This window comes from Emydura macquarii, unplaced genomic scaffold, assembly GCF_026122565.2.
Source record: "Emydura macquarii macquarii isolate MOO-44397 ecotype Brisbane River unplaced genomic scaffold, CSIRO-AGI_Emac_v2 contig_3506, whole genome shotgun sequence".
NCBI lineage: Eukaryota > Metazoa > Chordata > Testudines > Chelidae > Emydura > Emydura macquarii.
Genome location: NW_027133643.1, coordinates 10,463,820 through 10,482,765, shown reverse-complemented (window position 1 = coordinate 10,482,765; position 18,946 = coordinate 10,463,820). Strand labels below are relative to the sequence as shown.

At 41.3% G+C, this 18,946-nt stretch overlaps 1 protein-coding gene across 4 annotated transcripts in view; it reads right to left on the bottom strand.

The window, feature by feature from the left end:
- Positions 1-18,946, bottom strand: part of ROR1 (receptor tyrosine kinase like orphan receptor 1) — a 218,707-nt gene that overhangs the window by 60,869 nt on the left and 138,892 nt on the right. For 2 of the 4 annotated variants that reach the window (XM_067535419.1, XM_067535420.1), the window contains exons 2-3: positions 6,811-6,882; positions 3,207-3,278 (exon numbers count right to left, since the gene is read on the bottom strand). Coding sequence is in view for 2 of the 4 variants with exons in the window: in XM_067535417.1 (XP_067391518.1) it covers positions 6,811-6,882 (72 nt within the window). In the remaining 2 variants the exon portion in view is untranslated. The remainder of the gene's footprint in view (positions 1-3,206; positions 3,279-6,810; positions 6,883-18,946) is intronic. The other 2 variants (XM_067535417.1, XM_067535418.1) reach the window with 1 other exon arrangement.

The window sequence follows — 18,946 nt, the reverse complement described above, 5'->3', positions numbered from 1 at the left end:
TAGGCACAGACAGACTCCTCTTCATATTCAAGCCCCTCTCCCCCTCTCTCCTTTTAAATAAATAGGCATCCAATGAAAGGAAAAACCACCTCTTCCTTTTCAGTGTGCAGCATGTGGGAGGAGAAGCAACTGAATGAAGGTCACCAACATCAGTTATCTATTCTAATGTGGGTCAGAAATGAATAATCCATCATATAACTCCAATATTTTCCAGTACAGAGAGCAGGAGTCCCTTTAGCAAGTGAGTTTATCTTTGGCGGTGGTAGTGGTGGTGAGGTAGAAACTGGCTGTGTGGTAGGGGGTGGTGGAGGAATGGAGGTAGGGGGTGGGGTAGAAAAGAGGAAAGCCACCAACAGACGAGAAAAAGAGGCCAGGAGAAAGGAGGAGTTAGGAGCGGGGAAGAGAGAGGTGGGGGAAGGAAGGAGGACAAAAACAACAAAAGACAAGTGAGACTCAGCCAGGAAGTAGTAACGATGGCACATTTTGGAGCCCAGGGGTGGCACATCAAACAGGGGGCTCCACTCAAGAGATGGAAAGTACTGATCTAAGGGATCAATAACCCTAACGCTAGATCAAACAGAAAACATTCTACTTCATACTGGCCTCCAAAAAAAAAAAAAAAAGGCTACATAAAAACCTGTCATTTCTTCATGAGTTAATGACTTGTCAGCAAGGAATAACTTGCAACAACATACTAAAAAAGTTAGAAGAAATCTCAATGGGGCCATATTTAAACCTATAATTGTGACAAGAACTGCCCTGAAGTAATATAATTTTGTTCTAAAGATATGCTGTAATTAACAAGCTTCTCAGGACCTATGCAGGAAATCTTGCCTGGCAGAGGAATGTAGAATTTCCCAACCTGTCTTAAAAAGTATGTTCCCTGTGTGGATACATATTCATTTTCTGTGTGAAAGGTGGAACAGAATGTATGCCCATCAAAACACTTCTCCTCCAGATTCTTGAATTTCTGTCTCAGAAATGGTGATGTATTTCCTGTTTTGAGGGGTCTTGCCCTTGAAGAGTGGTGTGCATCAGATTGCTTCAGATGTCATAGTAAGATCGCCTCTGTGGGTCCAAAAGCCAAGATGGAGCTTAGAATCCAAGGTCAGGGCTTTCAAAAGTGACTAGTGCTTTTTGGCACCCAACCTGAGACTCTTTATGGGGCCTGATTTTCAGAGGGAGACTGCTCAGCACAAAATAAGGCTCCTTCAATTTGTCTCAAGGTGGGCACCCAAAAACTAAGTCACTTTTAAAAGCCTTGATCCAAAGCTCTGGCATGGCATTAGGCCAGAATATCACAGAGAATAAAAGCCACCAGCCCCCATTTTAATACAATTTCACACTGACACAGCACCTTTCTTCAGAGGCATTCATAGCATTTTACATGCATTAATCAGCCTCACAATCACCTCAGGAAGTGGATGCTATTGTGCTTTCTTCAGTGATGTAGTGCTAAATCTGAAGATACTGGAAGAGCATATGCCTGCCCCCGCAGTGTGACCTCACCACGCCAACGGTGGAAGAGCAACATGCTCTGCAAAATAGCATCCTCCATGTGATGCACTCTGCAAAAAAGCCCATGTAGAAAAATCTGCGGGCATGTAACAATCTTGGGGTTCATTAAATAACAAACCAGTGAAGGAGAAAGGAATAAAAATTGAATAAAACAAACTGGAGAGCATCTCTGGTGAACTGCTGCACACAGCCATGCAGTGTTTCCAGTCCCCGCCTCCACGCACTTCTCCAAATTCCTATGTTCATAACACTGCCCCTTATGAGGGGGCGTCTCTAAATTATAATCTTCTACAGGCCACTACTTTGGTAACCTCGAAGTAGTATTGCCTATTTTACAGAAGGACAAACTGAGGCACAGAAAGGTTACGTATCTTGCACAGAATTACTGACTTCCAGTCCCCGGAACTGAACAACAATCCATTGTTATGGCAAAGAAAGATGAGAGACATTTTTCTTTTCTATTTCCTGAAGCTGCAGCACAGTTATAACTATAGAGAAGAAAGGCTAGAGTGTGGCTGTTGGGAAAGTACAATAGTATGGGAAAATGAGAGTATGTCCAAGCGTCCCACATTAATCTGCTTCCTGTTGTAAACGCTATGCCCCTTATCCAGAATTTCTTTCTTCTTATCCACAATTTCTCATCCAGAAAGCATGATTCTGATACTGTGCCAAATGCATTATGGGGAGGATTTTCAAAAGTGCTCAGCATTGGCCTACCTCTGATTTCCATTTCCCAGGTAGTATTTCTCTCTCTCTTCTCCTTCTCCCCGATACATTTTTTTCCTCTACCTTGTCCTGTTTGTTGTAAAATCTCTTTCCTTTGTAAGTCTCTGTCTCTACACCTGGGGATCATTTTCGATTACCTTTCATGCTGTTTTACCAAGCAGGGAGACAATCACTCAGTGATAACAAGACAGGCCAAACTCTCTGGCAGCCAGTGTAACATGGAACACTAGTGCAATGACTTCTCAATGGCCTGCCCTACCTATTCAACCAAACTACTACACATTTAAAAAGCTGTAGTACTGTATGGCCTTCTTGGTTATCCTCAGGTATGTTATGTTGCAACAGTCCAGATTTGGTGTTGTGCCAAACTTGTTGTTCGGGAGGCAGACTTAGACCATCAACTTATTTCACCCATGACACTGAACTACCATCACATGGTGGTCATTATGAGCAGATGTAAAGAGCAGAATAAAAGCAGCCATGTGCAGCGCACAGCAACAAGCAGTTCTATTGGTCTTACAAAACCCATGAACTAGGCTACATATTCTTGACTGCCCTCTATGGGCACCCTAATTATTTACAGATATGCAGACATCTCTTGTAACGGTGGTAACTAACAGCTACTCCTGACCTAAAGTATATTTGAACTGGCAACCAAGGGATGAATGGCTTTGTATCCTGTTACTGATCTCCTGACATGCAGTCTTCCAACCACAAAGTCCTTTTTTCTGAAGTGTGCATGGGAGTAGTTTTCATTTCATTTTAAATTAAGTATCTTTTTCATCACATTTGAATTTTTCAATTTCATTCATGACATTCTTTCCCTGCAGGAAAGGCACCATAATTGAAGGGTAGAAGAAAAAGAGGAAAATGGCACTGACTGAGATTCTGCTGTTTTTAAAAGTGATTATTTTTATTTTGATGTGTAGTTTGTTTGTTTTAAGGTTTTGGTGAGAAACCACCTTCTCCCTCCCATCAATTGGTGCTTTCAACAGCTCTTCACGGGTGACTGCTTCTCTTTTAAATTTCATTTCCTGTTAAAAAGAATAAACAGGCAACGGTTTAATGCTGTCGATTTGGCTTATTTAATAGAAATTGAAACTTAAACGGAGCTCACTTGTGAATCAATTACTGTAGAAGCCGGCAGGCTGGGAGAAAACTTTAAAATGATTACACATTGAGTTTTTGTAATATTGTTTAACAATACCACGTTAAAAAACCAGTAAAGAAATATTCAAGCAAGAGATGTTAACTTCCAAGCAGCAGTAGGTACAGTAAGAGCCAATTAATAGGAACAGTTGCTTAATTGGGAAACTTGGCTGGGAACCATAGGCTTTAAAATCTGTTTTATTGGGACTTCTGAGACCTCCTGCCAGATGGTGGGAAAGACAGGTGGAAGCTGATTTCTTTAAATCCTAGGTGCTAGTGAGGTGGAAATTGAAGTGTAAATGCAATTTTCTCCTTCTAGGCTTCAACTCGACTGACTAGCATGTGCTACAGTTCAACTTGCCTTACCTAAGCTAGAGTTCAGAGCATACTGGTTAGGACACGGTAGCTAACATTTAAAAAAAGCCACTTTTTTATCCTATACAAGACAAAATGTGTGTTACTTTGTTCTCATGCACATTTACAGAATCAGGCTCTTAGACTTTAATCTCCGTCTGTAAATCCATGTTTTACCTGTGTAAATTTACAGTTCTGTAGAAATGACAATAAGAGCTGAGGATAAGGATGAAGTGGTAATCCCCTTGGAATGTAGAATTTACTTCAAGCAGGTGATAACTGTTGCATTCCAAGTGGATTAGCACAGTGAACTTTTTACCCAATTGTCAGCAATGGCTGTTATTAACAGGTGCCTCTGAAACAGTGCTGAAAACAATTTAACTGCCAGTGTAGATGGGACTGAATCACATTCAGTGCCATCACAGAAACCTTTCTCTGAGCAGTAAAATGACCTGATGCTCAAAATGGTGGCAGCAGCTACAGCCTTGTCTACATCAACACTCGCACCACCGCTTGCTGTTGGAACTGAAATGTTGGTAGCATTACCGGGAAATACAAACTCTAGTTGGTGTAACTTGCATGCTGAGAAAATGGAAGAAGGTGTACAGTGAAGTAGCCCACATCTTTACCATATACTTTCTTTTGGCTCTGAAGTGTATACATCACATCGACTTAGATAGCCTTGAATCTCAGTATAAAGGCTTTAAATTGCCTCAGAGGGTCACAGGCCATGTCCACACTGCAGACATCTAAAAAAAATTCCCATCCGTGTTAACCCTAGTGTAGAAGAATGGCTGGTGACTAGACCTATTTTTGCTACCATCTGAAAAAAAGTCTAATCAAAACAGTGATTACAAAACGGGTCTGGTCACAGGAATCTTGTCTGCAAATCAGACCCCAGGTGTTTCAAGGTCGGCACACAGAAAATGAGGTGGCAACCTGTGAAACGTTTGATTTAAGTGACTTGCTTAGCATAATAGGAACTTTGAGGCAGACACTGGAACAGAATCCAGTTCCCCAAGGCAGCATTCAATTGCCTTAACCACAAGGCCCTGCTTACTCTTCTTGCAGTCCTGTGCCTCATTCACTACACACCTTCCAATTTCTGCAACAAAGCTGGGATCCTACAAACAGTCTCCTTCACTCCCTCCTGATTCAGCCCCAGATCATGGTCTATCCTGTGTAAGGGTCCTAAGGAAAAAATAGTAGGTGATCACCTTCTAAAATGTGTATCATAACGCATACACACAACGGGCCCAAATTAAGGTTGCATAACACAACCATAATTCTGGACTTTCCTAACTTTTGACTGCTCAACTCTGTGACCTTTACATTTTTAATGCACTTTCTCTATCTTTTCTATGTAGTTTCCTATGTTTAAAAAAAAAAACAAAAGAAACCAACCTAGAAATTCCTTCAGTTGGAACCATACTGACCTTCACATGGGCCAAGAGCAGTGTTGGAACCTTTTAGATCTATAGCACTGGCCTCTGCCATTTGAGCTAACAGAGTAACTGACACGGTAGAACTGTGGCTTGTTATCCTCTGTGGACCAACCACTGGAGAGAGAGAAGACATTTTGCCAGTGGGTTTCACAGCTATTCGCGGACAGCTAAGGAATATTGAGACTCAGGAATCCTGTGCGTTAGTGCTTACAAAACCTTCTGCCCTGTCCCACAACAAGCCTGATCCTTTTTACCCATGTCCTCTCCAGACTGTCCCTATCTCAGTCCTCCTCCCATAAAACCAGTTCCTGTTCCAGTCTCTCTCTCCCCTCTTCTCACAGCTCTTGCCATCCTCTCCACCAGCTCCTCACCGCTCTGTATCGCAGTCAAAGGCTACTTCTTTCTCCTCCATGCTGCTTTGGTGTTAGCAGGCAGAGTTCTGAGAGTATGCGAGAGACATCTTCCTGCTCTCAGCTCTGCTGCTTGGCACTTCTCCCTATCAGATGCAGTTGCAGGGAAAGGTATGCTGAGCCCTTACTGCACTGCGATGCAACATTTGCAGTTGCTCTGAGGTGATGGTGCATGCATAGTCAGCACATAGCAGCTACGAGGGGCTGGAGCATGCTCAGTGCAATGGAATCTTTGAAGGATTTAGCAGCCAAACTCTAACAAGACTCTACTGAGGATATGTGAACTGTGATTTTTCACAGGTTTCTAATGTGACCGGATTTTGGCAGAATTTCACGTGGATGGCAAAAGGTACATCTGTGACAAGAGGTTGAAACAGATGTGCAATTTTTTTAGAATGGGCAAAACAACATATTTTCCTCTAATTTTGTTCTCTGAAATGGCAGCAGCTGGCATGGGAAATTAATTAAAGTTTGGAAAAGTTACAAGCAACTGAAAACAGGGTCTTCTAAATGAAAGTGTTAGGCAAACGTAACTAAAAGTGTTCTACCAACATTATGTAAATACAAAAAAAAAAAAAAAAAGGCACACTAGAAGTATTTGTGAGACCAAACTGGTACAGAAAGATGCAGTCAGAGGCTTCACATTAAGGCTAAATAAGAGGCTGAACGATCTGGCTTAAATCATCTGTGCTGCTTAACTCATTAAATGAAAGGGAATGAGAAATACATTTCTTTCTTTTCTCACAATTTATACCCTTCAATCTGGCCAAACTCTCACATAATTACTGCTTACAAACATTTAGCATTTTCCCCTTCTGCTAATCTAATGTCTTGAAATTTCATAGAAAAACACATACAGACAAACTGATTCTGGCCAATGCTTATTAATTTTGAATCCAGATCCTAAGATCCACCAGGTGAAATGTCAGGCAGGTCATAAACTGCTTTAATTCACATCTTGAAATATTTTTACCACGTGGAACATTTTATTGGTTGGCGTGGGGGGCAGGATCCCATCAACACAACATTCTTCAAAAATCACAGAACTGCATGTAATTACACGTCAAATGATCATGAGGCAAACAAGGCTTGTCTTAATTTCACCCTCCACCCCTGTTTACGTGCTGATTTGGATAAGAAAGTCAAAAAGAAGTATGTGAGGTTTTAAAACTTGGTTTTACGTCTTTCTGTTCTCTCTCTCCATTTACCTTTGTCTAGATCGTTTGAAATGTTCCAGGACGATGTAGGCATTAAATCATCAGTGACTGACAAATTTGTTCCTGAAAAGGAGGGGAAAAACACAACAGTTAATATATTAATTTACAGACTGTTAGGAAAATTACTACTTTATCTTTCCAAAGATGATGCCTTATGAATAAGATAACGTAAATACCACTGGTTATTAAAATCTAACGGATGCTCCACGTTGCCATACTGAAGTGTATGAGCAACAGAGTTGGTCAGGGGAAAAAAGGGCAGGCCAGCCTTGGAATTTTATTTTGCAATGCTGTCACTGTTTAAAATGTATGATTCATACTTGTGAGACCTCATATTAGTTAAGCAACACATTTTTGGGAAATATTTGTCTCGTCTTAAGATTTATCCTCTAGTTGTCTGGAGATGGAATATTACAGTATTACATGCAGCACTCTGACAAGAAAAACATAACATGCTCCAAGGTTGCTGAACATATTATCAATTAACATTTATAAGGAACCTACTCCTGCAAACCCATGTTCACAGAAGTAGTCACTGCTTATGCAAATAGTCCCACTGAAGTCAATGGACTATTTTGTCAGAGCAATCCCTGCTCACGTCTTGATCTGTGCATCAACAACATCCTACCTCAGCCGGCTCTTTGAAAGTCAAATTGCTACTACAAATTGATTTTTTTTAAAAGAGAAAAGGCTATGGATGTGATTTATTTTGCAAGGTCAATCCTAAAGTCCTCATTTTTAACCCAGTTTACTCAAATCTATGCATTTTTTTCAGTAACCTCAGCTCTTTCATTTATTGCTACAGGGCTTCGTATTTATTTGTTTTTAAAAAAATCTTACACTGTCAATGCACACAGCAGCATTACACAGAATCCTGCTAAAGAAAACGGACAACTCAGTAAATCCCCAAATTTGTGTTAAAACACACCCCTAGTATGAACACAGATGTTTCCATTAAATTTGGAAACAATGAGATCCTTTAAAAAACATGTAAACTCTACTGCAGTGCTGTGAATCCACTGTCCAAGGGATCCATGGGGCAGAAAACGGCATTATGTGGAGGCCACTACTGGATTCTACCTGCACAGGTCCAGTTGCAGGATTGGAGCTGTAGGGGTGTAATCCACACCTACAAAGGGTGGTACTCTGCCGCCTTATAATGTCTAGCCCAGAATTTATGAGGCTGCTAGCCTTTGAACTAGCAGAATCACTTCTTTTAGCTCAAGCATTAGAGGATCAAGTTTTTAGAGCCAGAGGTCTAGGTTCACCACTGATAACCCATCCAAGGGTGGAGGAGGTGCATTAGAGTGGGATTGAGTGAATACACATAGAACAAAAAATTAAACTGAATTCAGCTTCATTTTCCAAGCTGAGAGAAACACTGGAAATTTCCAGAATAGTGGAAAGTAAACAAGATTTCTACACTTCTTCAATTTTAACACTCTGCATTTATTGTGCTACCAATGCATGATCCTGTATTCACTGTGCACTAAATTCTTCAGCCGATTTCAATCAGGCCAGTGAATAGAACGGAGGATCTGGAAGCTAATAACTAGTAATTAACAACATAGATAAGAATGTATTTATTTCAAAATATATGATTTGTATTCTGACACTGCCCTATTAACATGTTCCAAGCAATCAAAACAGTATGTGTCCTCTATACCTAGAAAATAATTTCATGGATAAAACTGTCAGCACAAAGATGTTCAAATCTTCTGCTTTTATTCCATCAATTATTTAATTGTTTTTTTATTTAATAAATTGTATGTGTAAAGTCACACAAATGCACGAAGTAATAAGATACGGCCATTACCCTTTCCTTATAAATACCCTCTTTCTTACAAGCCCACCTGGTAGCACTGCTTATTTAAGAGCCTGTCAAGCATTTCCAATGTAAACACAGTATTTGAAGGCATTATAAGTCATCCATTTTCATGGGGCTAAACTAGATATACAAGATAGAAACACACTCAGTGGGGCCGGGCCAGATCCGCAGCTGATGTAAATTGGCATCGCTCCACCTAAATCAATGGAGAGACATATATTTACACCAGCTGCAGTCTTGGCCGAGCATGTACATCTCTGTGCACTTTTAGCTAGTGTGTCTGTGTGTGTGTGTAATAAATATTTGCCCAGAGATATGTCATGTTTTCCAGTGCTGCAGACTCAATGACAGCATCTTCCATTATGCTGCATTGCCTACGCATGAGAGATTTCCTTCAGGATGCCATAACGGATCTGTCTGAATTTGTTGGATTTTGTGGGATTAAACCTTAGGTTGACTTCATTTCAGACCAATGTATTATTCATTTTAATGCTTAGATTTAATAATTAATTGGCATATATATACCTACCATGCCATACTGATTTTAGGGACAAGTTCCTGAATCTCTTATGGCTTCCCCAACAGTAATCTGGTTTACTGATTAAGTACAATGTCAGATTGCTGACAACTGAACAGACCCATGGCATTGCTGAGAGCAAACATGGTCACCATTCACCTTCCTGCACTAATTATACTACTCAGAAAGCCTTAGATCTGAGGCTGTAATGGAGATGGTCCCATTGGAGATGCACATTAACTGACTGTATTGGACCTTGAGAGGATTATTTCTTGGTTTTCATGGTAAACACTGAGACACAGTTACCACCGAGAACAGACAACGGGCCAATCTTGAGGTGAAAAAGGTCCTGGTCTCCCATTCCCGGGAGCTGCACAGTAGCCTAACCGATTCTCAGGCTTGGGTGCGAGGTCACATGTTTCACGCAGAGATCGGATGCGGATCAGAAGGAAGTGGGCAGAGTTCATGACAACGAGCTACTCTCTGTCCATCCTTCATGGAGCCTGGCCCTTGTGTCCTCCCTGCTCAGAGAGCAGAGAGGCTTCTGTAAGCCTGTGTCAATCATCTTGTGGCCTCGTGCAGGAAATAGGGAGGAAAACAGAGAGGCTCTTCGACTGGGGTGCTCTTTATGAGCTCTCCCAAACTGGTGCTGGTATGTGTGATGTTGGAGGGGTGTGTGGTGCTTTGCTTCCCTCATCCCCATGTCCTATTCCTTAGGAAGAGGACACTCAGCAGCTGCTGCATTTCAGATGTCAGTTAGCCCGTCAGGCTGGGCCTCCTGGGCACCCTAAGTATCTCCTCAGTTGAGGAGATCTTGCCTGACAAGAAAAGTCATCCCTGGGGTGGGCGGGTCTGCACCACTGACATCACTTCTTAGTAACCCTACTGGGATGTGGTAGGGCGGAATCACAGAGCATTAGTGGGGCAGTCAGGAGAATGTTTAGAACCACAACTTCCAGAGCACAGAAAAACTCTTGTCTCATTCCAATGCAAGCTGGAGAGACTGTATCACTAACGTGTGATCTTGAGTATCCCATAGGGGTCTGAGCTTTGTAATACAGGCAAGCACGGAACAAAACATTACAGGAGAGGATTGTGTGACCATTGCATTTCAAAGCATTAGCAAAAAAAAAAAAAAAAACACAACGAACAACCCATGAAATTAGGGATCATGTGAAAACTGATCACATGAATGTTTTCAGAAATGCTGATGATTAGACCTTACTGTGCAGTGACAAAATGAGCAAAACAAAATGGGATCAACATTTGCTTGCAGAAAATGTAACAGTTTAAATGACTTCTAAACGAAGAGCAAACTAGGAACACGGACTTTTGTCGGTTTCACCAGAAAGAACTCCTGTAAACGTAGGAACACAGGAATTGCCATATGGGCTCAGACCAGTATGCTCCATCTAGTCCAGTATCCTATCACTGACAGTATCAATTGCTTCACAGGAAGATGCAAGAAATCCTACAGAAGGCAGTTAGGGAATAACCCGCACTCAGGAAAAACATTATTGCTGACCCCCAGAAGTTCAAAAATCATGAGACTGGTTTCAAATAATGAGATTTCAAAAATAATACACTTTGGATTCCATTTACTCCCCTTCTGATGTTGAAGCATTTAAGGTTCACTTTTTCAAACTTTCTTCACAGCTAAAAGGGCTACAAACGTACTTTTTTTTTTAAAAACACAAAATTAAAGCCAAAATTCCATCATAATAACCTAATTCCAGCAGCTGCACTTTTAAGAAAACAGCAGATATTATTAGAATTGTAATAAAATTTCAAGAGTTGGCAACACTGGAAAGTTTCCTCCTAATCCCCAGAAAATATATAAATGGTTGGTGTAAAACAAGCGATCTGAGTCATGTTGTTATCTAAGTTTGTGTGTGATATTGCCTTGAGTGTGATGAGAGAGACGTGTTGCTGCTGCACAACTGGTCATTAGGGTTAGCATACCAATAGCCTGTGATGCATGTACAGCACTGAGCACTGTCTTTATCATTATAACATAAACTAGGCAGAATCCAGTTTGGAACTTATAATGCAGCTGGGAAGCCAAAACACTTCTTGTGGCTCAGGCTTATCCCTTTATGTGTTGGTCCTTGGAGGGAAAAAGGATTTTTTTTTCCAGACAGGCTCAAAGATTTTGTTTCCTCAAAAATTACTATTCCTCTCTTTAAAACTACGGCATTAATCCCCAAATGATTCTCACGTTGGACCTGAGTTTCAGGTGCTGCTCTAATCCTCCCAGAAGCGTTGCCAGCTCTTGCAAACCATTTAACATTTTTGTTCAAAACATTTTGTTTTAACTTGCCCGAATTGAAAATTCCAATCAAACCCAGTCTTTTACTCATGGAAAATTTCTATTTTGACTAAGCACGGTTTTCCAACATGAAAATGTTCCATTCAGATTATTTTGACAAGCCCTAGCCCTCGCAAGTTGCAGAGAAAAGCTTGCAGACATGACCCCATACAAGCTCAAAACACAGAGGGGGGAAAAATTCCAAATGTAGTACTTTACAAAAAACCCAAACAACTCATGACTTTGAAGACCATTTCATTATTGTTATGTGGCCTAAATCGTGAGTTTCCAATGCTTGGGATTGGCTGACCATGTTAAGAAAAATAGTTAGGACCAGGGTCAGTTACAGCCCTAAACGGGGCCTTGTTCACAAAAATAAATACAATAAAATCTGGAAGGGCTGATGGGTTTCCTGGAAGGGCTGATGCTACCCCGAGGATTCCCCTTCCCTTCTTTTTGTGCTATAGCATAGCAAGGGGAAGGCCTCCCCTTGGAGGCTTCTGGGAGCCAGAGCCCGGCTACTTCCCTGAAAGAGCCTCCCTTTCTTTCATACATCATAGTAAGGGGTGGAGCTTCTAGGGGAGGCAGCGCTTAGCAGGAAGAGCTATGTGGAACAGAGAGCAGCAGCTATAGCCCATCACAAAACAGGCTCTGCCTCCAAAATGCTGGATTAGTGGGGGAAGCAGGAGGGACAGGCAGTGGAACAAGAATGAGGACGACTAGAGAAAGGTGAAAAACGGGAGAGCTTTAAGCCGGTTTCTCTGGAAATAGGCTTCTCAGGCTCAGATCCTGTCTGCTGCCTACAGGCAGGACTGCCCCAGCATCTCTCTCCCCTGTCAGGGTAATTCCTTTTGAAGAGCCATGGAAGGGAGGGGAGCTGAATGCAACGTTTCACCAGGAGGCTATGGCAAAACACAACAACTTAAACATTAAGTGCTGTTAAAAAAAATGCTAGCCTCCGACAAAAATGAAGTTTGCAGTGCTGTTGTAGCCATGTTGGTCCCAGGATATGAGAGAGACAGGGAGGGTGAGACAATATCTTTATTGGACCAACTTCTGTTGGCGGAAGAGATAGAAACACACTTTCGAAAGATAAAAGCTATTACCTCACCCACCTTGTCTCTCACAGAACTGAAGTGTTATTGACATTGATTTAATTCATGTCCATCATTTAAGTAGTCTCCAAGACACCAGCCCTTAAACAAAAACCTTTTAAAATACAGCGAGTTTACACTGAATTCTTTTCGTCCCCCACCTAGGTGCTCTCCTTCATTGAGCTTACATTCTGTGAAAATAAGGAGTGTGGTTGGTGAGGAAAGGTACCTTCGTGGCATCTTTTCACTTCCCTGATCTGAAGGCTGAAATGGTCCAGGACACAGTTTACAGAAGCCTAAGGGCTGCTCTAAAATATGCTGGTTGCAGTAGTCCCATTGGTATTGCCCCAACCAGCCCAGCTGAGGATAGACTGGAAGACATCAGGCTGTGCCTCTGTCCCTGCAACACATCTCCTACACATAGCTGCCAAGATTTGTGCTGCTCCATAGTGACATTTATGCAAATTATTGAATGAGCTAATTTGCATATATTGAAGTATTTTGCATATGTACATAACTTTGCGAAAAACTGCATGTAGTTAGAGTTGGTGACAGGAATTGGCTTGAGCACCCTGGTGAATGAAGTCCTCTGCTTATCTACAGGGCAGCAGGCAGGAAAGCAACCCTCATGCTGCTTTGCCAAGATGGCTCTCTTTTGAGGGGCCTGGGACCTCCACTGGGGCAGAAGCGGTAGTTTAGTCTCCATGGCTGCTTTGCTGAATCTGCCAATTAGTGCAAATTTATGGTGCCGAGTTCGTGATGTGGGAGTTGGAACTGTGAATCCCCCAACTCATTCTCACGTAGGGATTGCCAGTCATCCATCAGAGTGGAACAACTTTTAATTCTGAGATGGCATCATTCAAACTGATGGTCTTTTCTACAGATGGAAAGTGCTGCAGCTCATTAGCATTGCCCTAAAGCATCCAGTCCCCCAGTCAGTGCTAGTGTTACACAGCTCTGAGAGTAAGGCTCATTTTCTGAAAAGACAGTATTGCCACCCCTAAGCATTCAAAAATCATGAGTCACGTCACAAAACTCATGAGATTATTTTAAAAATCATGAGATATATGAAATAAATTGTGAGGGTTTTTTTATTTGCCCTCTGGCTTTTGAGACTTCCGGGCACACTCCAGTCATGTTTTCAAGATTTGCTCCATAATCAAAAGGGCTGGAAACTTACTGTTTTCTAAAATGAAAGCTTAAATTCTCTAACAATCACTTACCTCGGGAACTGGGGCTTTACGACCACCACCAAATATCATGAAATTCGCAGTAAAAAAATCACAAGAAATGGCAACACTGGTTATTAAATCAAGTTCTGACCTTTTCAGAGCATCTTCCACTCTGCACCCACAGGCAAAACCTCCCACACATCCATCTCGGTCTCCTGAAATCACACTACAACCAAGTGCCTACAATTAACCCTATTCTTAACAGAGAGAGCTACTCCCACTGACCAAAATATAAGCCCTACACGTGCCAAAAAACTGAATACTAACAACATTCAAATTCACTTCTAAATAAAATAATTTGCCATGCAAAATCATTTCAGCAATTTCAATAGCCTCACATTCATGTATATTTTCCCAATATGGGTCATCAACAAGTTTTAAATATACAACCTTCAGATCCTCCTTCACTTGACCTACAGAAGTAACTGGTGCAAGAAACAGGCTATTATCTATGAGGAACAACCCTCAGAGGCAGACACAACCAGAGACGACCTGTGCATGCCAATAGTGGCCGAGGGGGAGGCAGAGCAGGGCAGCAGATTCAGTTTGTGCAAACAGCAAATCTGCAGAGGCACATGAGCCTGCATCGCCTCTGGACGCAACACATACTTTACCAGTGGATTACACAACTTTTGGTGAGATAGCCTTCAGAATGCTGGGCATCAGCTTAACAAAGAGAAGTTTATGAGGTGATTAGATTACAGTTTATTAGTACCTACCTGGAGCACAAAATATTTAATAATGAAATTTTCAATCTAGCAGGGGAAGGTATAACACAATCCAGTGCCTGGAAGTTGAAGCTAGGCAAATTCAGACTGGAAGTGAGAGTAACTAACCATTGGAACAATTTACCAAGGGTCATGATGGATTCTCCATCACTGACAATTTTTAAATCAAGAATGACTGTTTTTCTAGACGATCTACTCGAGGAATTATTTTGGGGAAGTTCTATGGCCCGTGATGTACAGGAGGTCAGACTACCTGACCACCATGGTCCCTTCTGGTACTGGAATCTATGAATCAGCATTCTATTTCCGCATCTGGAAACAGAATGTAGTCTAGGGTTTAGAGACCAAACGGCCAAGTGTACCAATACCCGCTTTAGGCTGTCTGTAGGGACTTCACCTGGAAACGTTGTGTCTAAAAGCATGGGCTTTTACCATTTGAACTAAAGAGCCAGACCCCTCAGGACAGAGACCGCAGTGAACTCAAATCTCAGTATGTGGCCTAGCCACTAGCAGGGGAAAAAGTCACACCATATTAGCCTGGACTATGCTAGCACATACATTTAGCCCATTCCTTTTACAATGCAGCACGGCTAAATGGATGTGACTTGAGTCTATTATATTACAGGGTGGATTTCTACTCCCAGGATGATATAGTGTGACCACTCAGTTATCCACGCTGTAAAATGGGTGAATAACACATGCCTCCCCCAAAGTAGAGGTAAAAACTAGGACAAGAACTCATGATCAGCTGGTTTATAGGATTATGTAAGTATAAGACTGATTAGTATTTAGCAGTGATAATTATGTATTAGGTATCTAAGTAAGAAAGGCTAAAATGCAAGGCCTGTTAGACTTGGAATTTAGCTTAGATATTTTAGGCCTTAGAGATAAGAAATGCCGACATAAATAAGTGACCAAAGAACAACCTGATACCCTAAGATTATGGCAAAAGATGTACCAAGGGGTGAAATTGTGAAAATTTGGGTGGAAGATTAATTTTAAATCACAAAAATGCTTTAGAGGCACATTCGGCTCTAACACGTGCCTTAGACACAGGGCACAGGTTGTGTATCAATGTTAATGAGATAAAGGGAACTATACACAATCTGTAGGAAATGGGGTATCAAGTTTTGGGGATATCAGACCAATAAGAAAAAAGAGGGTTGACACTTTCATGGCCATGCGCTGATAGGTATAGTCAAAAGAACATTATAAAAGACGGTGCCCAGACTGGGAAAAGAGAGCTCCCTCTGGGAAAACTCCAGCACGAACCATCCCTTTACTGATGATCACTCCAAGAGACACCATTCAGATCCTTACACTATCTAGGAGGACGCGAGTATGTCTGTACCTATATGTGGTGCCTGGGTATATCTAGGATTAGTATATGCTGGGATATTCAGAACTTTGCTGGTAACTTTAATAAAATTGATAAAAGACAGTAGACCTTGTGATTGTGTTACTTCCCCATGGTTTCATGTGTTCCTATGAGCTCTAGATCTAAACCAGAAGCAACTCTGTTGAACTCGAGACTGTCGCTACCAGAGCTGAACCCTTGGTGGTGTAATATAACATCACTAAAATTAACTTTAAATAAAAACAAAGCCTATACTCGGCTCTCTCCAAATGTCCCAAGACAATTCTGTTAGAGTTTTAACTCATCACTTGGGTGACTGTTCAGCATAGACTTCAACTGTAATCCACATTTAAAAAGACTTTTCGAGCTTTTGGGTCTGTTGCTTCCTGGGTCAGTGTAAAATGCTTCAATATCCCAGGATAAAAGTTGCTATTTATGAGCAAAATATTACTATTTTGTAAAGTAAATGCTTTATATAAAGGACAGGATCACGCAGAACAGCTACATATGGTGGGAATACACAACCATTTAGTACATACATAAAAAACTATGCAGCTAAAAAAACATTCCATAAGACATGGAGAAATACATCACTCTAAGCTTTGACTGGGGAAGCCAGAGTGGCTGTGGAGGAGAGAAATCTACCACCCACCAGTACTTAATTTGTGCCAGGGCTTGCCAGGGCTGAGTCCCGGCACCTCTAGGCTTGGCAGTTCATAGCCCCGGCACCTCTGGGCTTGTTGTGTCAGTTACGAAAGTACAAAAATTGTTTGAGCCGCAGTACCTCTTTCATTATAAATTAAGCACAGCCCCCCCCCACCTTGCAAAATACAGGATGTTTTAACCTGTAGGCCAAATTTCAAAGATGTGTTGCCAGCCGGTTTCTAATGGAAGGAGGTAACTGAGTCATGAATGGGAGAATGATCAAAGTTACCATCTGTTCCGCCTGGTCCACCTAGCCAGATAGTATACCTCCAGATGCAGAAGCATTAAAAAAAAATCAGTTTAGGAATGAGTAGCCCTCCCCCACTCTCCTTCCTTAACCAAAGTTTGTTAATCTGGATACTGGCTTTCTCTCCCCTCCAAATATCTTTAGAAAACTTTTGATATAAGCCAGAAGACTCCTTTGCAGGAGTATTTCCTGGGATTTGCTGAAATAAGCAAAGTAGTCTGGGAACTACCTCCATCTAGTTCAGCTTAACCCACAGAATCAGTAGGAAAAACCATTCCTCTAAATCTTTCTTTATTCTAGAAGTGATCAGGGAATAACTGGACCCGAGATCTGAGAAATGTATCTGGATTCCCAGGTACTGAAAACTTTCCAGGAGTGTCTGAAATGGAGAAAAGAACATAAGGGAGTCTGGGGACAAAAAAAATCAGCAATCACTCCATTATTTTGATATTTTTCATAGACAGTTGGCTCCAGAAATTTGCAATATCTAACAAAAACATATGCAGTGAGTAGTCCCACTGAACTCAAATGAACTACTAAGATGCACAGGATTACTCCTGCAGTCTTTATGTGATCTAGGTCCAGGAGGTATGTGTGCATGCAGATGAGGGTGTATGAATTTAGGCCTCACTCTTTCAAACACTTAAGCACATGTTCAACTTTACTGGATGTATTAAAGTGCATGTAATGTATGAGGTCTGTGGGACTACTCAGGGTAGAAGGTACCATGCCCAGTAGTGTTAGCAGGAACAGCCTCCACTTGGTTACACACATGGACATCCCAGGCTTTGTAGCCCTTCTAGGTTGGGGCTTAATATTCCCATCATGTATATAGGCTTTTCACTTGGATTTTGAATCAAAGACGTTACACTGTATGTGAGAAAAAATATATTTATGTTATATGTCTGGGATATTGAACTGTCTCAGTGCACTCACTCTCGTAGTTTAAAAAAATTATTCCACATTTCTACATGGAAAGGAGAGTTAAAAAATTAATCCTCAATTATCAGATCTCAGTTTTTAAAATTCTGTTTTCTTATATCCTGCTTTAACTATATAAGCAGTTGATTTTTTATTAAAAAAAAAACCAACCGATGGATTATGACCAGTAGCAAGAACCATTATCCCATTAAGATTTTATTTATAAATGCAATCATTTCAAATTAATCAAGAAGACTACCTTTATATATGAAGATAAATATTTATTAAAAACGTTACTTTAAAAAAAATAGTCTTGGTTAAGGAGACATCTCTACAGTCACATACACACTTGATAGGAAGCCAAGTAAGGTGTATTCAAATATACTCCCTGCAGAAAAGTTGGCTGATGTCTGATTTGATTAATATATTGCATGTGTGCAGACTGAATTTCACACAAGTCAACCCTGTAAGAGTCTTTGTGATCAAATAAACTTTGCAAGTTAAATAAATCTGCTTCTGTCTCTCACACACAGACCCGTCCCCCCCCCCCTTTTCTCTCATCATAAGCAACAAGTACTCAACAATTACTGTAGTGCTCAATATCATGAGTTGGCCCATTGAGTGGGTGTGGACAGAGTGATCCATTAGAAAGAGGACAGAACCACAAATTACTCCAGGTTCTACCCCTGGCTATGCCACTGGCTGTGTGACCAAATTCATTATTCCGCTCTATGCAGTGCCTTAGTTTCTGCATCTGTAAGAGGGCATGAAAAGAATGCAAAAAGACAAAAGAGGAAGATGGCAGAGAGATAACTAAGAAAGACACACAGCCCGGCCTTCATAGCCTAAGCTATGGTTTAAATTAATGAAAGAGGAGAGCAAGGGACCAACCAGATCTCCTCCTCCTCGCTGGCCAATAGGGGGAGGGGCCGCCCTTGTGTTCCGCTAGCATGTGCTCTCCTCCCGCTTTCTAGTAGCAATATCACAGACACTGCCAATCCCGTCAAGTTTTCCAACAGTTGAGATGGGTGTGTGGCATTGAGGGAAGACCTCAGAATGAATCAGCTCAGGTGGAAACTAGACGTAGAGAAAAAATAAGTGTGTTTGTAAGACTAGAGAAATTCCTGGATGTATTAAAGTGTATGTAATGTATGAGGTCTGTGGGACTACTCAGGGTAGAAGGTACCATG